General features: G+C 28.5%; 2 protein-coding genes and 1 long non-coding RNA gene across 4 annotated transcripts; all 3 read right to left on the bottom strand.

Annotated features, from left to right (window-relative positions):
• Positions 1 to 952: 952 nt before the first annotated feature.
• LOC108732165 (putative gustatory receptor 28b) lies at positions 953 to 3233 on the bottom strand. The gene is made up of 5 exons (XM_018462845.1): positions 3178 to 3233; positions 2550 to 2796; positions 2214 to 2282; positions 1215 to 1304; positions 953 to 1030 (listed from the first exon to the last, which is right to left on the bottom strand). Exons 1-5 carry the CDS (start codon positions 3231 to 3233, stop codon positions 953 to 955), a joined length of 540 nt encoding a protein of 179 aa, XP_018318347.1.
• A 2926-nt stretch (positions 3234 to 6159) lies between these two features.
• LOC108732002 (putative glycerol kinase 5) lies at positions 6160 to 19635 on the bottom strand. 2 transcript variants are annotated; one of them, XM_018462600.1, is made up of 13 exons: positions 19196 to 19635; positions 14511 to 14604; positions 11817 to 11916; positions 11473 to 11632; positions 11176 to 11290; positions 10686 to 10879; positions 10450 to 10576; positions 10260 to 10364; positions 8098 to 8192; positions 7533 to 7696; positions 7140 to 7273; positions 6616 to 6797; positions 6160 to 6210 (listed from the first exon to the last, which is right to left on the bottom strand). In XM_018462600.1, exons 1-12 carry the CDS (start codon positions 19289 to 19291, stop codon positions 6655 to 6657), a joined length of 1527 nt encoding a protein of 508 aa, XP_018318102.1. In that variant the 5' UTR covers positions 19292 to 19635; the 3' UTR covers positions 6160 to 6210; positions 6616 to 6654. The 2 variants fall into 2 exon arrangements, with proteins under 2 accessions (XP_018318102.1, XP_018318094.1); XM_018462592.1 differs by lacking the exon at positions 6160 to 6210 and having other exon boundaries at positions 6583 to 6797.
• Positions 19636 to 20667: 1032 nt separating this feature from the next.
• Positions 20668 to 21473, bottom strand: LOC108732014 (uncharacterized). The gene is made up of 3 exons (XR_001937046.1): positions 21312 to 21473; positions 20933 to 21098; positions 20668 to 20771 (listed from the first exon to the last, which is right to left on the bottom strand). It is a non-coding gene; the product is annotated as an uncharacterized lncRNA (long non-coding RNA).
• Positions 21474 to 22772: the final 1299 nt, after the last annotated feature.

Below are 22772 nucleotides of genomic sequence, written 5' to 3'. Positions count from 1 at the left end.
AAGATTTCTGTTTTCGAACAACTGAATGGTGATTCTTATTACATATGTACTTTCAGCTGTTGAAAAAGAATATAAATAAAATATTTAGTAAGAATAAATATTAAAAAGTTCCATTACCTATAGATTTTAAGAAATCAAGAATTTTATTTTTGAAAATACTTTACTGAAAATACTTAAATTTAAACAGTTTACAAACTTTTTTTTCAATTTACGGAATAAAATGCATAAGAATCATCATTTAGATATTAAAAAACAGAAACCTTATAAATCAATTTTTGATATTAAATATTGCAAATGCAAATAAATTTTATTATTTTAATATGTCACCTAAAATTGTACATAAACAATAAAAGGGACTTTATGTCGTCACATTTATTTTTATATATTGTAAAAAATATTTCATTTTTTTATATTTACATGAAATATATTATAAATTTGCATTATATAAAAAATTCATAGCGGAGTTTTTAAAACTTTAAAAGAAAAAAATAAAGAAATTTTTTGAGAAAAAAGAAACTGGTCGGTTCAATATGTACATCACATTTAGACTAGAGCTCTTCCTCTTTTGCCAGACATGAAAGGTATATTACTTAGAAAAAAAATTATATTTTGTTAATTTATTATTATACTACTCTACCTACCTTTTTTTGAAACATTGCAATTTGATTTATATTAAAATTTTCAGCGTTGCAAGAGAAAGCAAGATTATAAGAAATAAAATTAATAACATTTTACTAATCAATTTACAATGTTAAACATTTTAAATTAATTTATTGTGTACACTTAATATGTTTGAGAAAAATTTTATTCTATATTAAGTACACGACATTTATAAAGAATAATACTTTAAGTAAGCTTTTATTAAACTTCTTCATAAACTTCTGTTTTTTGAAATGCCATTAGTAAAAGATTGTTCATCTAACATGTTTGAATTCTCATCTTACATGTTATTTTATCGTACGGATTGTATTACAGGTACGAAGTTTATTTGTATTAAAATAACCACATACGTTGTAACCGTGGCAAAGAACTGAAAAAATATATGCGATTTTTCATGTCTTTTTCATTCTTCAATCTCATAATTACGTTACATAATGTAGCTTTTCACTTTAATTTTGTTACATATAATTATACTAAAAACATTATTACTGAGAATAAATAAATAACAGAATCTTATTTAATTGATTAAGTTAAACAAATAGTAAATGACATACCTTGCCTGTAAGAGAATTATTAATTGAAAAGAAACCAAAAGCGGTAAAGTTTAATGACCTAAGCATTATTTGTTGTGTAAATTGATGAATCTGCAAACACATTTTTGTATTCTTATTATAGACCTAAATACCGTATTTATATACGTGATATGAACAAAAAGTTTGTGTACTGAATTTTTTTAGCAACACTGTAGATTTCTATGGTGGCGTGGCGTATAGTAGAAAGTCTAATGTACACGTTCAGTACAATTTTGGTCATTAATAACGTTTTTGTGTTAATAATTGTAAGAATGTTTTTTGCACCATCGGAATGGAACGTGGTGTTTTGACAATATAGAGAATCAAATTTCTTGTGAAACTTGAAAAGAATTGGCCAGAAATTTGTAGTCAGACTATTTGAAGCATTTTATGAATTTCTGACCCATTTTTCTTGAATTTCACAAAAAATATTTCTCAGGGTACCTATCATGGAATAAATCAAAATGAATTCTCTGATCAGAATTATTCTGTTTTACTTACAAAACACTTAAAAATCTAGAAAATAATTGAATAATTCCAATCAAAATCCATTCCAAATAATTCCATAGTACGTAACCTATTTTATAAAAAAATCACATTCCATTCGACGGTGCCAAAAAAACTACTTTCAACAATTATTGATACGAAAATCTGCATGTGCAATTGTCAGTGACAAAATTGTACTAAACGTGTTCGTTATACTTCGTAGGAAATGTTTTCATTGTAGAAACCTACAGTGTTACTGAAAACAGTGTCACTAGAACAAAATTCAGTGCAACTTTTTGTTTGCACTCCATACCACATAATTATCCAAGTTATATATGTAAATAGTACATTGAATTTATACAAATTTGTAATTTATATCTGAAATAAATTAATCTCTGTATATTAATCTCTGTATAAATATTAATAATGTTTTACGTTATGAAGAAAACTCTAATTTGGTTTATATAATTATCAATAATATATGAACAGACTTACCTCTTCTCTCATATCATCATCGATAATAGACGCTTCAAAGGATTGTATAATTTCACCGGTTTTATATGCCTAAAATAAATATTAATGCACGATGCAAATTTAACATAAAGTCATGAATAAATCGGACAGTATGATGCGCGTTATACATATTTTCATAGAGAATTATTATGCTCGTATATACATATAAGTATTTAAAAGATACACTGAGTATATAGAATTCATATGTATATAAAAAATAATTTATATAATATTCTTAAACATAATATGTTTAACTTAAATCTAAATAATGCATATATTGTGTACTTCATTTTTATCACAAAAATAGTTTTTTTATACCTCGGTTGATACACTTGTGCAAAGTCCATTCACTAATATAATTTTAATTGAATATATGGACGCCCACATTGCCAAAGCAATAATTTTTTCATTAGTGACCATGCGTAATTGGCCAGAATATGTAAGATACAAACAATAAATACTCGACGTCACTATTGTAAAATGAACCGCTAATTCGAGTAAAATTTGTAGACAATAAATTTTATTTATTTGTCGTCCTGTTTTTGTAATTTCTAGATGTAAATGTCTTGACAACAAAATATCAATTAATGATTATTTGATTAATAAACTTCGAACTTTAAAATACTAAGTTATTTAAACAATCTATATATAAGCTATACGTATTGTGTGTGTGTTCTATGTAAAAAATTGAGACAAAGAAGAAAGGTGTATAAAATAGGCTTAATTATTAGTAGAAGTAATTATACGTATTATCATTAATTTAATAAATATCATAAAGGAATACGTAAGAAACGATTAATTATTAAAGTATCATATATTAATCATTTTTATCAGATTTTTAAGATGTTTTTTTAATTATCAGAGAGAGAGAAAGAGAGAGAGAGAGAGAGAGAGAGAGCACAAACTAATCAAAATTAATAGAAACCAGAATTATCATTAATCTTACCTTAGCGTCCGAATGAGATGTATTATTTTGTCTTTATGGATTTTATAATTTACCATTATAAATGTAATAGATGTATTTTCATGCTTATTACGAATCTTGAAGGCATGTGTTTCATTTGCACAGAGCATTACATCATTGATTAGAATATTTGTCTTTTGAAATCTGGTTTGAACACATCTGCGACATTGCAATTTTAATCAGTATTCAAATACATAAAAAGAGGAATGTTATTGTATTTACTTTCCATTGTGTGCAAACAATTTAAAAAAATAATTAAATATGGCTCAATTAGAATAAATCAATAAATAAAAGTAGGGCTATGAGCCAGTTACAATATAAAGAATATTTAATCATCTTTCATACAAACGTTTCGACACCAATCGGGTCATTTTCAATGTAAACAACAAGCAATATTACATAAATTATCGGAATATTCGGTCATATTATAATGTCCAGTAAAAACGTCGGTTATTTAGTGTTCGCTATATGCGGTCCATATATAAAAGCATCATAAAGATGATCTCATCTCACTTTTCAAAATTCTACAATCTTACAAACAATTCGAAATAATAACTTGACATTGCGTTACACACAATTTTGAATTATCAAGTATGTATATTTTATAGTAATTTGATTCTCGTAATGATGTAAGTCAGACGCCGAGAGAAAAACGCAAAATTAACTAAATTATATAAAATAATAAAATGTAACTTAATAGATACCAAATTACTATAAAATGTACATACTTGATAATTTAAAATTGTAACGCAATGTCAAGTTATTATTTAAGGAATTGTTTGTAAGATTGTAGAATTTTGAAAAGTGAGATGAGATCACCTTTATGATGCTTTTTATACATATGGATCACATATAGCGAATACTAAATAACCGACGTTTTTACTGGACATTATAATATAACCGAATAATTTATGTAATATTGCTTGTTGTTTACATTGAAAATGACCCGATCGGTGTCGAAACGTTTATATGAAAGATGATTAAATATTCTTTATATTGTAACTGACTCATAGCCCTACTTTTTTATTTATTAATTTAAAAAAACATTACTATGATCAAAAAAAAATAAATACCATGGAAAATCAAAGAATCTTATCAATTTTTGTACTTTAGATAAATTTTTCACGAGATGTGCGAATATTTTTTAAAGAAATATATTACTTACCTGATAAGCGAAGCAAAGGTAAGTTCTACTACAGAATTTATTGTAACCGGAAAACAGATGCATATGCAGCTATAAAGAGTAATCCAGTATCCAATATCATGATAAAGCCATATTATGTACAAGACATTTACTGTTATTGTGCACACCGACCAGATTGCCACAAAATGTAGAATGTGGCGGGAGGTTTTCTCATATTCTACTTTTATGCCCAGTGTGTCTAAAGTATGGTCCGCTATACTATTGCTCTTAATTATGTTGTTCATATTCTTTAAATGTCGAAATTCATTAATAGATTAGTAAATTTGTTTAATAATATTTATTCGAAAACATAAAACGTCCTGATGTCAAAGGAAACAAATCTAAAATCTACGCGCGCAAATGTATTACTTAACGTTGTCCTATATTTATAAAAAGGATTTCAAAAGGAAAAATTCTTTATTAACATATTTTGAAATTAGCTAATCCATTAGTAGTGTAGTCTTTTCATAATTTTCATATACCATATCTACTAATTTTACATAAAATTTACGTTTATTACGTACCTCTGACTTCCACCAGAACAGAATTATAGCTAAGACGGCAACTAAGACATGGACCCCCAAGACAAAATGAAATATTATAAACTCAAAAGCAAACGCTTGCTGGAAGATATGAATTCCTTTATAAAATATAATGAAATATCCAGTCATTATTGAGATGACATAGAAGAGACTCAAAAAATATCGTGGGCGATTTATGGGTATTTCGAATATTCCCATGCAAAATATACAATTAAGCCATATAATAGGCATAACTGCCTGCTTCAAATTTCTCACGCCTGACATCATTTTAAATTCACTCTAAATTAATTAATTTGTATAATTAGTAATAAATATGTACTTATGTTAAATAATGCTATGATTAACACTTTATGAATAAGTTTAAGTTATTTTTTCAATTTTACATACAGTTGAACGCAGTTTTTTTTGTTGAAACAATAAATCATACAAACAATAAATTTCAGATAACTGAAACAAATACTGAAAGTTGCCGTTTAACTGTGAGTATGACCAAGTTGTAAAATATAGGAAGAACCGTGTTGCACCTATTCAACGTCTGTAAGGACTAAATTTAACTTAGACGAGATGCGTGTTATTCTTAATGAATTCTACATTGTAGCCAGTTAGCAACTAATAGCTGATAAGCGATCTCGCGTCCTAATATGCATCAGCTTGCATAGGTCATGCAATTTCACTTATTGCACGTTTCACACTAATAGTGTATGTTGTAATTACTTTCAATTACTCGTTTGATTATCCATAGCTTACTTGACTTTCTCTCGATATCGAGAAGCAAGTTTAACTAGCGGTAATAAATAATTGTAATCTGCAACATCATCTTTAACACTTTATTATAACATTACATCTGATGAAATAATGCACATTTTGTTACCTTAATTTTAATAAAATGAAATATAAATATAAAATGTTAATATCACTTTTTGAGTTATATATACACTTATGGAAATTCTATTGATGTACTCTACAAAAATAAATTGAATAATATGATATCAAAAAACAACACAAATTGACTATGTACAAATAGATTGAGTGTAATCTTAATTTTATTATCTACAAAATATAATATAATTGTTGTTTATGCAAAAAGTATTGTACATACAATTGTATAATATTTCTATTTAATCTGTTTAAATTATTAAATATAAATTTTGTATAGGAAAATGATCCAAGAAATTAATTATTTTAATGATCTGTGAATGCAATTTTAGATTATATGTTATGACTTATGAGAACAATAATGGCCTTGCATTACGCGATAAATGTGGTATGTTTGCACTTTATTGATATGATCTGAAATTGAATCATTAAAAATTTCATTTTAATTGAGAGTTATATTGAAATTACAACTGTGCAATATGATATGAATGACAAAAGTAATATCATTAATAGAATTTTCGCGTTTTAGAAAAACTACTTTTTAAAACGCGTTACTGTTATTTTATGTAATTGTTTTAATTTTCATTATTAAATACTGACTGATCAGCTGATCAACTTTACAATATTAACTAATGTAAATGTATAATATACAACACATATATGTACATATACGTAATCCTTATATATTATAAAAAATTTCTAATATATCCCAATATAATCATTAAAAATTATTTTTAATACATTATAGTGTCAAATTGACATTGTATAATGTTAAATATAACCATCTTTTTAGTGTAAAATGACGATATAATCACTTACCTCTTGGGTTAAATTTGACTATATAGATTTAGCAGTATATCAGTACCAATTTTTAAATCGCTCCACTGCGCGTTTCCATTGACGCATTGCATATTGATAATATAATTGCGATTCTTCGTTTGGTTTGAATATTTTGTCCGTTTGACGGAGTTCCAACAGTTCTTCTCTGTTCTTCCAAATTCCTGAAATTATTGTATTAAACAATACATACAGGTTATCATTATAAGTACAGTTATCTAGAATAATTGCATTCAATCACTTTTAACATTCGATTATTATATCTTAAAAAATCTAGAAAAATGCGCGTCCAGTAGTTTTTAACTCGGAGCAATTAAAAGCTAATGAATGTGAATGCTCTAAATTATATTTAAATCAAGGATAGTGCAACACAAAGAACCGCACGCATCTAAGACATCCTATACATAAAAAAAAATAATATTAATTTCTAATAAATTTTTCAATTATAAAATATAAAATATACATATTATATATGAATTATTATAATAATAGAGATTTTTTCGTACCACATTTTAAACCAGCCAGAAAAGCTACTCCTAAAATGGACATTTCGACAGATACCGGACGCTCCACTTCTAATCCCGTCGAGTCAGCTAACGATTGCATAACAAAATCATTTTTGGTAACTCCACCATCGACTCTAAAGAATAATACCGTATTAAGTCAATAGCATATGTATAAATATTATTATCAATATTAATTTATCAATGTTATCAATTATTATCAATGTTAGGTTTATATATAAATACGTATGACATTAAAAATAGTAGAAGTTAGAAATCAATAGTACAGATGAATAAAGCATTTCTTTCTTTTTTATAATATAGTATCATTTTTATATTATTAATTACGCAGATTATAAATATGGATTTTTAAGCACATCAGTGTATAATTTTTACTTTATTCTTCGATACGTAAAAGAAGTTTCCTTGCATAAGCATTCATAAAGTAGTTGTATCCTGAAAATGAGACTCTCCAATAGAGATCGAATAATGTGCTTTTTTTTTGTAGTAGGCTTCAAACCGAAGAAACCAGTTGCAGCTGTATAATCATTTATGGGAGCCTGAAACAATAAGCGATGTATAATATAGATAATTATATATTTTCGCAAAGCTCTATTATTATTTTTTATCTTAATTGCATATCTATATGCTTGAATGTTCTCTTTCTTCTGAATTTTATAAAATAAATAAAAAATATTTCTTAAATATCAGTTTAAGTAGAGAAATAATAATAATATTTTATACATATTTTTTATTAAAATTAAAATGTGTAATATATATTTTTAAATATATATTGTCTTTTATTTTTATAATTAAGAAAAAAAAAAGTTTAGAGAAAATAAGTTTTTTAATTCAACTACAAAAACGTATATTTTTTTGTATATAAGAAATGATTTTATAATATTCTTATATAATATATAAATTGATATTAAAAAATATAATTTAATATAATAAAACATACTTGCAGTCCGCTGAATGCCGGAACGAAATATACTCCATCGGTGTCATTGACCGAATTTGCCGCATCGGATGTTTCCGAAATATTGTCTATAATTCCTGCAGCAAACGTAGAAATCAATATACGGTCAGAGCCAAAAACACTTTTTTTCGATGGATTTTGGAATACAGCCTATACTCACCGAACGATTGGTTCTTATTTGTCGATCCATGAATAAAAACCAATCGTTCGGTGAGTAGGCTGCATTCCGAAACCTATCGAAAAAAAGTGTTGCCACCTTTTTGGCCCTGATCGTACGTTCATTTAGTAATCTTAATTGACATACAACTTTTTAAGATCTGGTACAAAAAATTTACAAGAATTTTTAACAGGGTATCGTTATATGTACAGTATATGAACACATTTTTACATGTATATGAAAAGATTATTTATCAGTATTAAGAGACATAGTTACGGAATACATAGTTAAGGAATCATACATAATTAATACTATATTCTTGGAAATTATTTTTTAAGAGTTTTTTATAAGGTTAAGGCAATATCTTTTCATTGCGATATAAATCATCGTGTATGAAAAGGTATCTTAACCTTATAAGAAACTCTTAAAAAATAATTTCCAAGAATATAGTATTAATTATGTATGATTCCTAAGTGTTACATGAAAGATCTTGTGTCAGTCTCAAAAAAGTATATAGTTACGAAATGATTTATCTTTCAAGTTGATGCAGGAATCTAGCATGAATCGTACACGACGATTTATATCACAATGAAAAGATTTTAATTACTTTAGCCTAATAAGATACTTTTTAAGAAATAATTTCTTTACATGATCGCTCCAAAGTAATAAAGGTATCGATCATCCCAGTAAACGAAATGGAATTATTAAATGAACAGAAACTGGATTCAATATATGAAATGAAAAAGAATGAAGAAAAATTAAAAAATTTGTTAGAATACTGAAGATGACCGAATATATTATCATTGTCTTAATGAATTGATAAATTATAATTTCGCTATAATAACTGACAGGCGTTTTATGCTCCTTTCCCAAATTAAGTTTAATTTCGTCAAAAAGTCGTTATTCAATTTATGTAAAAAGAATTAATTTTTAGCCAAAATGAATTCTTTTAAATCCCATTCAACTTGCTTGTCTATTTTATTTACTAAGATACGAGCAATAAATCACACAAAATTCCAATAGTATTCTTGTAATATTTTCATAATGACACTCCAGTTATATTCTTGCAAGATTCACGTTACATGCGCGCAAGATTCATGTAACATACGTATAAGAGTCATGTAACATAGGTGTAAGATTCATGCAAGATTCTTGATTTATCTATAGGTATCGTATGCGATATATTCTTATACGATGTTTTGTATGTTTCTATCCGAAATTCGTATGTGAAAATTTTTTTGGAAGATCTCACAAGAATTTTTCTTGTAAGAATTTGCAATAGGGTAACGTACACATAAAATTCCTCCAGAGAAATAAAATATTGCTTTTTGCTTTAAAAACTTACATGTATATTATTTATACAGTATAAGTAAAATGCCTATGTGAATCTTCGCGATTTATTAGTGTATAAATTATATATTCACAAAACAATAAGACATGATTCGCAAATAATTGGAATGTACTTAACAAATGAAGTCAACTGCAGATATTTCGATGCTGGATGTAAATCTTTTTCATTATAATAATTAGTGAAACTGGCTTCGATTTGTATTCGACCTCACCAATATTATTGCAACTTAAATCGAGAACTAAAATCAGAGTCGAAACGTCTGCAGTTAACTTTTGTGGTGAAAACATTCTATATTTGCGAATTATGTTCCATCGTCTTCGATTAGCAATTTTTGAATAAAAAGTAAAATAGATTATATATATCTCAAAATTTTACTTAATTTTTTACTTAAAAAGATAAAATGTTGTTGCGTGTTATAATTAAAATACATTATCTTAAAAATAAATTAAAACGAAAATTTCTATTATTTGAACTCACAAAAAGTATAAATAAAGTAAAAATTTTAAATTTAATATATAATATTATATGATACAAAAAAATATAAATACATCTTATGATAATAAAGAAATGAATAAATTAAACTATATATTTATATATAAATTCGATAACGTTCATTAAATTTTATTAATAAATTACCTATTGTTTTAGCCCACTCAATTAGTATACCGGTGTCGCTTGAAGATCCTTCTACAACGTATACTAATTCTTTTCCAATTCGCCATCCGACAACTGGATAAAGTCCTACAAATTTTTCAATTTTAATTCTGTTATTTTTTTATATTAGCATGTATATTTTTAGCGATGTAATATAAATTTGCAAAATTACCAGTAATGGATGCGTGTGGTTCCCGTCCTGTGTTAACATTCATGAAAGTACCTGTCCCCATAGTAATTTTGAGATCGCCAGGCTTAAAACATCCTGAACCAAATAAAGATGCTGCTTGATCGGCCATCTAATTTTATCAACATATTATTAGGAAACTTATCAATTCTAAAATTAATTAATGAGATTTCATACTACTATAATCGTTGTGTCATGAACAATTATATTGAATTACTTACTGAGCAATAAATTGGAATTTCAGCTCCAAATATGTCTTCAGGAATAACTCCAAAATAACCTGCTGTATCAACTACTTCTGGAAAAATGTTTCGTGGCAGTTTTAAAATACTTAACGCCCAATTAGCCCATTCCATTGTAAACGGGTCAAAAATACCAGTAGCTGAGGCACTTGAAACATCCATTATATGCTTTCCTATAACAAATAAACTGAATATTAATCGGCCATAATATAGCGAAATAAAATTATTTTATTATTATTATTATTATTACCGTTATCTTTAGCGTAAGAAAATGTAACTGTTACATATGACATTTTTATATGTATATGTTTATATGCAGGTAACTGTTACATATAACATTTATTAAGTTTTATGAGAGAAATATTATTTAACACTGTTATGAAAATTATTATGTAATTATAAAATACAATTATGTAATTATAAAATACAATAACAAATCTAAAAAGCAAAATATAAAATATTGTTTTACCTGTTAATTTATATAAGAGCCAACAATCCACACTTCCAAACGCCACCTCTTCATTACTCACAGCTTCTCGGAGATCCAATATATTCTGGAGAGCCCATACTAATTTTAAAGTTACCTGAGAATTATAGGGAAATAAATTAAGATTTTAGATGATCATTAATTATTTTGTTAATTGAAAAAATCTTGAGAAAGTCTACAAGTTCCATTATAAAATTATAATAATAATTTAAATTTGAAATATGACGAAATCTAACAATCAAATTTATGACAAAGAATTGATTGTTAAAGCATTTCAACCTGCGTATTCATAAATTTTAGCATGCTGCCAGCTAAAAATCGTTTTCTTCTTGTAAATGTATACAAGATACCCGCGCACATTCTTAAACCTCTCATCATTATTGATTGGTTCCATTCCTTGACTAAAGTGGCCGCTCGTTGATCCTTCCATGTTATAAACCTGTTAAAAATAACAATCGTAATTGTAATATTCCAATGCATCCTTGTTTAACTCAATAACAATTACAGTTAATTGTTGAATATACACTACGTAGAAAGCCTCATGAATTAATTTCGAAATTAATAAGTTTAAACCAAAATGTCTTCATCGAGACATTATCGCATTTTTTGTAGCATTCTTATACCTGTGATAGTATTTTCCAGTTTTCAAATTCCAAGTAACAAAACTGGAGCGTTGCGATGAAATTCCAATGCAAGCAATATTCTTCGGATCGATTCCGCTATCTGCAATCATAAATAAAGCGAATTAATCTAATTACGTCACAAATAAATAAAAATAAGTTGCGAAATAAAATAAAAACAAGCCAAATATACATATAAAGGATATCAGTCATAGGCGGCGGAATCCAAAACTAAGATATATTTATTTATTCTTCATTTCTATTTTTAATTTTTTTTTTTGTGAACAAAAGTGATAAATCATAGATGATGTAGTTAAATATTTGGAGTATGAGATACCCACAGAAAGATATTCGCATAAGTTTTTATTTAAATGCAAAGAAAAAGCATTCTATCATCAAATCAAATCGATATAAAGAAAAGTTTTATTTGTTCGAATAAAATGCGATTTCAATAAGATCTAAAAATACAGATTTAATTAAAATAGCGAAATCATATGAATAACAAGCATTGTTATCTATTATTTCTTACTTTCGATGCATCCAATTGGCGTTCATCTTGGTTTATGGATATCTCTAGAACAGTTCGAAATACAGAAATGAGGTTTGACACACTTTCAATGAGTAGCTAAAGATTCAACTCAAGCCTTAACCCAGACAGCACATGATATCATGCTAACATTCAATATTCATACTGAATGTACTGTATGTGATCATACCGAATAAACCAGAAACGTTAATGTGACGTCTCAGTAAAATATTATTTCTTGTATATTGTCAAGATATATCAAATATAATAATTGAACTTCGATTCTGATGTTGAATATACTGCTATTTTATCGATTATACCCAAGACGCGTCTCTAAATTATTCTTGCGGTATGTCTGTGTGTACGTTTGTCATATATTTTCAGAACAAACTCACAACATAAAATACAGAACCAACGCTGCCTGCTGCATTTAATTTCTAAGCATTGCACTTATAACCCAGAAAAGATCTTCCATTTTTTCTTGGTTATCTTTTTTATAGTAATAGTTTATTATTATAGAAATTATTTTTTGAAATTATATTTTACATTCATATTTGTGGCACTAAAATTCGTAAATACAAGTGCCGGAACATATGGCGGTCATAGCGCCATCAGGGGTACGTTCCAAAACTGGATTATATCCGAGTATCTTTTATCCTTGTTCAACATTCAGTGAACACAAGAATAAAATGATACTTGAGTTGACAAAAGTCGAGTTTTGGAACACACCCCAGTGAGTGATCCTTCTTTTCCTGCTTTTTCGGCCACAGGCGTGTGCAATGGTGTCATGGTGTGCAGGCGTGTGACCCACGAGGTTGAGCACGAGCATTAGTAAATCCAAGGTAAGGTAGGTCCTCTATTTTTATGCAGCTTCTTCCGATGGGTACTATAATATATTAAAATTTCAGCCAAATAAAAAATCTAAAAGTTCACGGGTGGCACACTTGGGATGGAATGCTCCATATATATTATATATATGTATGTATGTGTGTATGTGCATGCATATATGACATACCAGAGACATCACTATGATAACACAGATACTGTAGGAACGTATTGGAGATATAGTGAAGACATACTCATACATCTCAGAATAACTGCGGTATATCACTAGAAGCTCCCTGCGAAAGTCTACGGGATGAGAAATCGCGAACATAGTAGATTTTGAAGAAATACTCTGTACATCACAATACTACACGTCTCGAATATCTTGATGACGTATTCAACATACGTTTGCGATATCGTTCTAATGTTGTCAGAACGTAGATTGCTGTCTGAGTTAATATATTACGCAGATTATATTTTATGCGCTATTATGTGAAAATTTATCAATCAATAATCTTATTCACAAATTAAAAGCGTTTTTCATTGGCACAACTAGTGCGCACTCATTGCACATTAAAGCTGGTGTACATTATTCTAATAATCTAAATGTAATTCTAATAATCTAAATGTAAAAGTAAGATATTTCAATTGATAAAATGCTCATGTGTATTTTATTAAATAGCACAATAAAATGTATTGAATATTTCGCGGTTTAATTCGTTTCTATATTTTTATTAAACGTACATCTTTATACCGATTTTTGTGCAACAGTTTTAAAGAGCACTAAGTGCGCACTAGCTCTGCCAATGAAAAACGCTATAAGTGTGAAAGTTAAAGGACTAAATTCATTAGCTGTGTCTTTTGTAAGTTTTATAAGATTTATGTAAGATTTATGTAAGATTTATGTAAGATTTATGTAAGATTTATGTAAGATTTATATATAAGATTTATATAAGATTTATATATATATATTTATAAGATTTATTTATGTGTAATTAATGGAGATACGATCAATTGTGGCTCAAATTGAAGCTTTATGTATCTACTAAAAATGCGTGAAAAACCAAACTTTTCTGCGTTCATCTATTCCAGATAATAGATTGTGGAGTTCGAAAAGATCCACATCCACATGTTTTTCAAAAACAATTTGATATATTTTACATTTTTATACACTTTTTTTCATTATAGTATTTCTATTAGAGGAGGAGAAACTACTGATCGTAAAATAGATGTTCACATGAAGCCTCATATGGACTTTCTTTATTATTATTAAGAAATGGTTAAGAAAGGATTTTATTAAATTTTGATACTCTTCACAAGAAAATGTTATTATAATAATAACTTACGGTCTAACGTATCCTTGATTACTTTTATTATGATCTGCCATAGCTGATTGGGATCTATCTCCACAAAACCAGGCTGTGGATATATTAGATTTACCTAAATTGGAAAAAAATTTTATTTTCATTTTATTTTTATTTTATCTTTATCTGTTCGATTAGCCATCAACTTAATTCAATAACTTTTAAATAGCTTAACATTTGTTTTATTTTTTTTTTTCGGAAGAAGATATTAACAAAAATTTTGAATTGTGTATATTTTTAATTCTTTAAATATAAATACTTTGTTCGATGATTAAGGGGTTATATATGTTTAGAGGGCTGAAAAAAGCGATTTTTTTAGGATTTTTTAAGGATTTTTTTAAACAAAATGAAACCATATACATATAGTATGTTTAAGTTTATATATCCAATAAAGTTATATTTGAAGTACATTTCAAAATTTTTTCGTACAAAAATATTCAATAATTGTGAATCTGTGCCGGTTTACGGAGACGTGTTTTAAAAAAAGTTATTTTGCGGTGAGCAGCATAACTCGGCAGGAACTCATCTGAAATCAGAAATCCAAAAAAAATTTCATTAGTATATGACAATAGCTAGTGCTTAATCGTTCGTTTTTGAAAAATATTGATTAGAAATAAAATGGCGGTTCATTAAAGAAAAGTTTTTGATTTTTATCTTAAAAATTGTTCTTTTTTCGTTAATAAAAAAAAAACTACGCATTTAAAATATAAATCCTTCGATTAAGCACGAGATATTCATGTCCAAATAAGTAAAAAAAAAATTTAGAAAGATCGATTCATTAGTTTTTGAGATATTTTGCTCACCGACTTAAAAAATGTAGTTTTGAGAAAAACGCGTAAAGTATTTAAAAAAATTTTGTTTTCTACTTACATGGTGTCATCTATTCCAGGCATACAACAGCTCTTCTGCAGTAGCAGCGTCCAAAATCTCAATTTGCCTTTGTCTGCGAGCCGTTCTTACTTCCTGCGTACTCTGCTGCGCTCTCTGTTCAGCGATAGATACGCGCGCTGCGTCTTCACTTTGAGCATAGCGATGCTCTTTTAATTAGTCTCAACAGTTTTCAAATTGAAAACGTTTCTTCTTTTTCTCGGTCTCGACTTCTGAACTTTTTTTTCTTTTCTTGTTTCTCTCGAAATTTTATACATATTGAATGTGAACAGAGAAAATATACGAAAATAAACTGACGAACTGTACAGTATCGCGTCGAATGGAGTTTACAAATCCTGGCAGGCGCACGATTGAGAGAGAAAGCGAATTGGACATGATGCCGGTTCGTGGTGTCCTTTAGCTGTCTCACACATTTGTTATTAGTACGAGTGAGATACTTCGGTGTCTCTCGCTCGCCAATATTCATAATAAACAACAAACCGGGGTATCTCACTCGTACTAACAACAATGAGATAGGCTGTCTACGAGTGTGTGTGTGTCGCGCGCCGAACGCCGGGAAGACCGTTTCTGTCGGTGTGTGTACACAACAGCTCGTATCTCTGGAAATATTTGTCGGATCGATTTGAAACTTTCAGGAAATATTCTTCTAAAGACCTACTTTTAGAAAATGTCATTTTTGAAAAATCGATTTTTTGAAAATTTTAAACATATATAACCCCTTAATTCGATGTTAAACATTTATAAGTAAGTACAGTCTCTTTGCTGTGTTGTGACCTTATTAATTCAGAGAAGAGAGAGAGATACTAAGGAGCACCTTTACACTGCAGTAGGGGAAAGTGGGCGAATTGTGCGCATCTAAGAGAAATTTATTGTCCTGGAATGATTTTCCAAGTTTAAAGCGATATAAGTATGGAAATAGAAACTATAAACATTCTTCTACCATTATGTATCCTCATATCGAACAGATTTTCATTCAATAAGGTTGTATTGGTAAAAAGGAAAAAACGGAAAAACGAAAAAATTTCTCGCGCGTCGGGTAATTGTGCGCATGGATTGGGTAATTGTGCGCTAAGCAAAAGTCGTAGGAAATGAATGAATTATGGAATATGTTGACAAAGAAATCAGAAAATATATTTATATATTGCAATATAAATATATATTAAATATATTTTAAATATATATTACATATATGTATTAAGCAAAAATACAAAACTAATATAATAATAATACACATAGACTTTGGCAAAATAAAATGGCAAAATAAAATAATAATGCAAAGAAGAAACGAAAAAATTATTGCTAGTCATATAGTATATCGAAGATGGGTAATTGTGCGCACTTCAAAACTTGCTTGCGCACAGTTGCCCGCCGCGACCTGGTTCGATATGAAATACGATTACTTCAACATTTCTTAACCAAACTTAATAAATAACAGCTCAAAAAAATGCACATAATAACATACTTTAATAACGTATGCAACTTTAATCAAACAAATTAGAAAAAAAAATACCAACTTACCATCTTATTTTCTGACTGCTAAAATAACAAGAAAAGATGTGATTTCACTTTTTTGTATTTCTCTGATTAGCAACATATTTATGTCGTATCTTTTGTAGTTATATTTTAAGAGGACGATCTCCTGCGTAAAAATTTCACCACAGTGATGTCTTCATTCATTGGAAAAATATCAAACCAGGATGCGCACAATTACCCGCTGTGCACTTTGTGACCTTGAAGGCATTCTATGTTAGCATTCAATTTTTTTTCTACTTTCATTTGTTCTGTACCTGTTAGGCCGGTTATACACGTTCAAGTAACTTGTCGAGCAAATTTACTTGAACATGTGTGTCAGAAAACTGCACTGTTATTTTGACTGCACAAATGACGTGAACATATATGAAAATTCGTTCGATATGCTTGTGCAAGTAACTTGCACAATAAATCGGAGTGTGCATATGTGTAGTACGCTTAAAGTCCAATCAGAACATCTGTCCGCGCACTTTTTATATTTAGCATCTTCGCTATCTCTTTCTTCAACGCCTGAATATATATTTATTTCATTTTAAATATAAAAATTTTAGGAGATTTCTCGAACAATGCAAACAGATCTTAATTACAGCTTAATTAATGCGTTTAGTCACAATAACAAATTTGATCTCTTGCATTAACTGGATTAGTGTATATCAAAAACTGCTGTACATAAAATTAGCTAAGTTAAATGTAAAAGCGTATATTAAATGCCCAATAATGATCAATATATCAGCCATAGTCAATTATTCTTTTCACATTCGACTGTAATTAGTCAATTCTTACAAATTATAGCACAAATTAACACATTACGACCAATATAAATAATCCTTTACGTTCAATTGTTCTATAAGTAAGGCTGATTGTGAGTTTCGAAATTTAAAATGTGTGCTGCAATTTTTTTGCTGACGAGAATATATGCTTATATAAGCATGCTTCTACAAATTTATTGAAACGTGTAGAAGACAGAATTGTACAGTTATCGCAAGGCACTACATGTTCATGCAATTTGCACAAGCATACTTGATAAGTTTGCTTGAATGTGTGTAACCGGTCTGAATAACATTTGCACGCTCTCTCTTCTCAAGAAACTGTAATCAGTTCACTCTAAAAGTACATATCTTTTCCCCGACGGGATATACGCGTGTATTTTTCATAGATCCATTTACATTTGGCATGGAATATTATCGTTTCGTGATTTGGAAATAAATGTAACAAAACTGTACCGCTTAAAAATTACAGAAATAATTGCTCTTTTTTACTCTGACAGAAAATGAATTCTGTTATTATTTACGTTGATGTTATGCGTAAAATCCTTCACAACTCCTTTACAAAATTCTTTACAAACATTGCAAAAAGCATTCCCATTGATTCATAGTTAAGAGAAAAATGTAAATGCGAGTGTAACTTTTTATTATTCAACGTATGTGTGAGATTAACATAAAAACGAATTACGTTTGCTCGTTTTTTAATTCATTGGTGAATTACTGATAAGCATAAAATTAAAAATGATTGAATTGGTACTAATTCCAATTTATCAGTTTTATTATCAACGTTATTGAAATATAGCTTTTACTCATTTTCGTTTATGTAAAATACAGTATTTTACAAAATGTAATCATATAGAACAATTGTATATCATATAGAACAATTATGAGCAACAATGATAAATGTGATATCGGATTTTTTAGTGATATTTTCTTATGTTTTTTAATCTCGTGGGATTAACAAATTTTGTACATTATTATAATCTTTAATTTTAGTTTACTTATAAAGAACATTTAAATTCTATTGGGAGATAATCCAATTTAAAAATGTACACGACGTTAACTACCGCATTGTGATACAAATTCATAAGAAGCGCGGACGATCTAATAACGAGGAGTGCGATCGCTATCCGTATGGAATCAAATTTATAAAGTATGTTATTGCGTGTGTATGAATATGTAGTTTTATAAAAAAAAAAATTTAATTTGGAATTATAATTATTCGTTTTTGTTTCGGTTTTCGTTTTATTTTAATTTTAAATTAATGTAACATTGAAGATGATTTATTATTATAAGGTCGAAACGTTTGTTTAAATATTTTTAAACTATAGACATTAAATTTCTTATTAGCAAAAACATCCAGCTTGGCTCATTAGCCCTTGACTGTTATTTGTGTTTTATTTAAAGTCTATGTTCAAATATAAATTCCAATTCATGTTTATAATTCACCATTCGAGTTTATATAGGAAATTAATCACAACAAACCTTCTCCGTCGAAGAAGCTACTGTAACTGCCTTCTCATTTAGGATGTGAAACTGTATTGTAGTAGTACCAATATCGAGCGCCGCGACGTATCTCATGATAGTTCACTTTTTTCCAGCAAATTCGAAAATTCCACCTTGATTTATTCACGCATTCACGCATTCACACTCGACTCGATTGTTGACTGAATCGCGGCTGCTTGCACCAACAGGTATCGATTAATATGTGCTGTATAACAATTCTACCTCAAGTATTACAAACAAGAAAAAAAACGTTATGAAAAAAAACCTCGCAATAGAAAGAAATAATGACTCGACCAGTATTCGATTTAAAGTACGTTAAAGGAAATTGCTTATCGTGACTCGACTGTTTTCACGTATGACCTCGTAGGAAGTTTTATTGAGACTATACAGCGCGCTATGTGATATAATGATTCGCTGAACTCCCGCCTCGTACTCGCTACAAGTGAGTGGGGCACGTAGATTATCAAAGCGAGTACATCGCGTCGAGTCTACTTCTTGTCGATTATGGGTCGCAGCACAGACTTTTGTATAATGCTATATAACGTATAAGGCATAAGACATAAGAGACTCAACCAATCAGAGTATGAAATGAAGGACTCTAATTGGTTGATTTTCTTATACCTTAGGCCCTGCGCACAATAGAGGAAATATTAGGAACAGGTTATCTAACAATAAATATTAAGATTTTAATCTATCAGATACCAATTACACCGAAATACACGGTTTCTGATAGGTTGAAATCTTAATATCTATTCCTGTTCCTAATATTTCTTCCATTGTGCGCAGGGCCTTAGCCTTATGTATTATGCAGTCTTACGCAAAAATTTATGCTGTGATCTTATGGCTGAAACACGCTGCTAAAAAGTCGTTCACTAAATTCATTCACTCACTAATGTTTTTTGCCATGCAAATCTGATTAATAACCTAACTATTAGTGACCCTATATGACTGCGGCCATAATGTTCACTATAATCGCGATCGATGTAATTGCTCTAACTGAAGTATTCTATAATTTAATAACATGTAAAAATATTTCTGCTATAAAAATTTTGTTTTATTCTTATTATAGTAAAATTTGATAATATCACTAGTTTGGAATTCAAACAGCATAATTATTTTCTAGTCTTCCATGTAGCACGTTTTATCAGAAAGATATCCTACCCAGCAAACATGACTTGGCACTGTTATATAATTTTTTTGTTATTATTCAGACATCTCTGTTTTATAACAACAAGACAAGTGCAAATTAATTATTGAAAACAATGATACGAGATCCAGGAAGAAGGCTATAAATAAAAATCTTTATTTTTAATTAAAATTTGAAACAGTTTTTGAATTTTATTTATGTATTTTAAAGTTTTTCTTTTTTTTTTTAATTTGGAGACTTTACAATATGAGAATTTTTATCATTATTATCATATTGCGCAACATGTAAATATTTTTGCCGATTATCACAATATGTTTTACTGCAATATACATCATCAAATACAAAAATCAGAGTAGTAAGTATTGATACACCAGCAAAGATAATCCACATGATCAACTCTAAAATGACCTGCGAAAAAGATATAACAAATTTTAAATGAATTGAAAAAAAAAAATATATATATAAGTAATAGACAGAAATATTGAAAGAATTTTAAAAAATGTAAAAATTATATTGAATATTTAATCCTTTTTTAATAATCAAGATATTAAATAATTTTTAAACATTACCTCGATGATCGCTCTCAAAATCGTTATTATATATGGCCTTTCAGAAATCCATTCCCACATCATGAACGGCAATAATATAAGAAACAATAATAAGTCAAGTACGTGTATGATAGTTATAGAAATAATTTTGTTTAGTTCAATCACAGTCCATATTCTTGTATACATGCTGATATATAGATAAAATGTATATATATATATATATATAAGTTAGTTATATATTTTAGATAAAATAAATTCTTAAGATTTAAGTTTAATGAATATAAGTTACATTTATATTTATACTTTATATATATATATATATACATACATAAAAATATGGTAAGAAGGTTAATACATAATTAAATAAATAATTAACAAATTAAAGAAATATTTTACTTACGTGATTATTAATGTCTTAATTTTTTACATTTCTTAAATAAATTATCTTCTATTGTATATTTTTAAGTTTAATGCAATCGTTCTTTTAATTCATACAAATAGATTTGGAATCTAGCCTATACTGTCAATGAATAATCGAAATATTGGCGTAATTATTTTAAAGCATTTTGCAATGTATCTTTTTCTAAAATAGCATGATTAATTTTTATCTGTTGTATATTTGGAAACGAAACGAATAGTATTAAGTGTATTATTAAACGAAAATTATAACACGTGCAATTTATATATGCAATTTTATTTAGTACACTGCAGCTGTCAATTAATAAACTTGTCATTAATGGTTAAACCATGATGGAAGAAACTCAGGTGTGCTTGTTCTTGAGACAAATTTCATACGATTCTGCGCAGATTCCAAATGCGGCCATTTAAACATTTGTGCCTCGGTAATTTTGAAATGACAGCTCGAGAGACCAAAATGAATATGTACTAGCCAAATAAAAACATATAAAAATGATCATCAAAAAGAAGAATCTAGAAATATGTATTTTTATCACTTCAAAAAAGAAAGCGTTAATATTAAAATAAGAAGAAGCTCATGGAAAATCAATTTGTATTATGGCTGTGTGGTAGACGTGTGGCGAGCGCCTCTAATAAGAGAAAAGTTAGTATCCATTGCTGAGTCTAACAATCTAGACAATCTAGAAAAGGCAATTCAACTGCTCGTCACGAACAAAACTAATAGCTAGGCTCAGATCAAGAATAAATGCGATTAAGACGCTGGTATATAGATAAAGACAGAGAAATGAGTGCCCTGATCAGAGTAATGCAGTTTCTTTTTGGGCGATCCAGGTCACCACAAATCCGGGTCAATCGATCGAATTCTTATCGCTAAAGGCCGAACCGTTTGCCGACAGACAGAGCGTATCCTCAATCAGCCGACAGCAACAGTAGTTGCAAAACCGTGCGAACACTACATCATTGCGGAGTGCATGACATTATGCGGCCGGCATCATCTCGTGCCCGGAGCACTTGACGTGAGAGTGCAGTGACCATAGAGTGGCCACTTTATGCAGTAACGTCTCAATGAGAATTCTGCTTACTGTCAAAACATCGAAAATATGATTCCATTGTCGAAATAAATTTCCATCGAATGGGTTTTGTGAAAAGTCCATTAGTCCGGTAACTTCAATAACACTCCCGAACCAGCTGCGATTCGTTCACTTTCAGTTAAATCGATGAGAGTATGTTAGCTTCCCCGTCGTTGGGATTTTTACATGAAGAAAACGATTTTATTCAACTATCTAAAAATTTAACTAGATATATCATTCAGATAAATTCGAAAATGTGTGTTTAGATTCCAATCAGCACACAATATTTTTTAAATGTTTTTAAAATGTTTATTTAATGTAAATATATTAAATAAATATTTAAAAAATATTTTTTAAATATTGTGCGCTGATTA

This window comes from Mycetomoellerius zeteki, unplaced genomic scaffold (assembly GCF_001594055.1).
Source record: "Mycetomoellerius zeteki isolate Tzet28-1 unplaced genomic scaffold, Tzet1.0 scaffold102, whole genome shotgun sequence".
In the NCBI taxonomy this organism is placed as follows: domain Eukaryota; kingdom Metazoa; phylum Arthropoda; class Insecta; order Hymenoptera; family Formicidae; genus Mycetomoellerius; species Mycetomoellerius zeteki.
The sequence above is the reverse complement of the archived record's forward strand: the minus strand, read 5'-3'. Positions and strand labels throughout refer to the sequence as shown.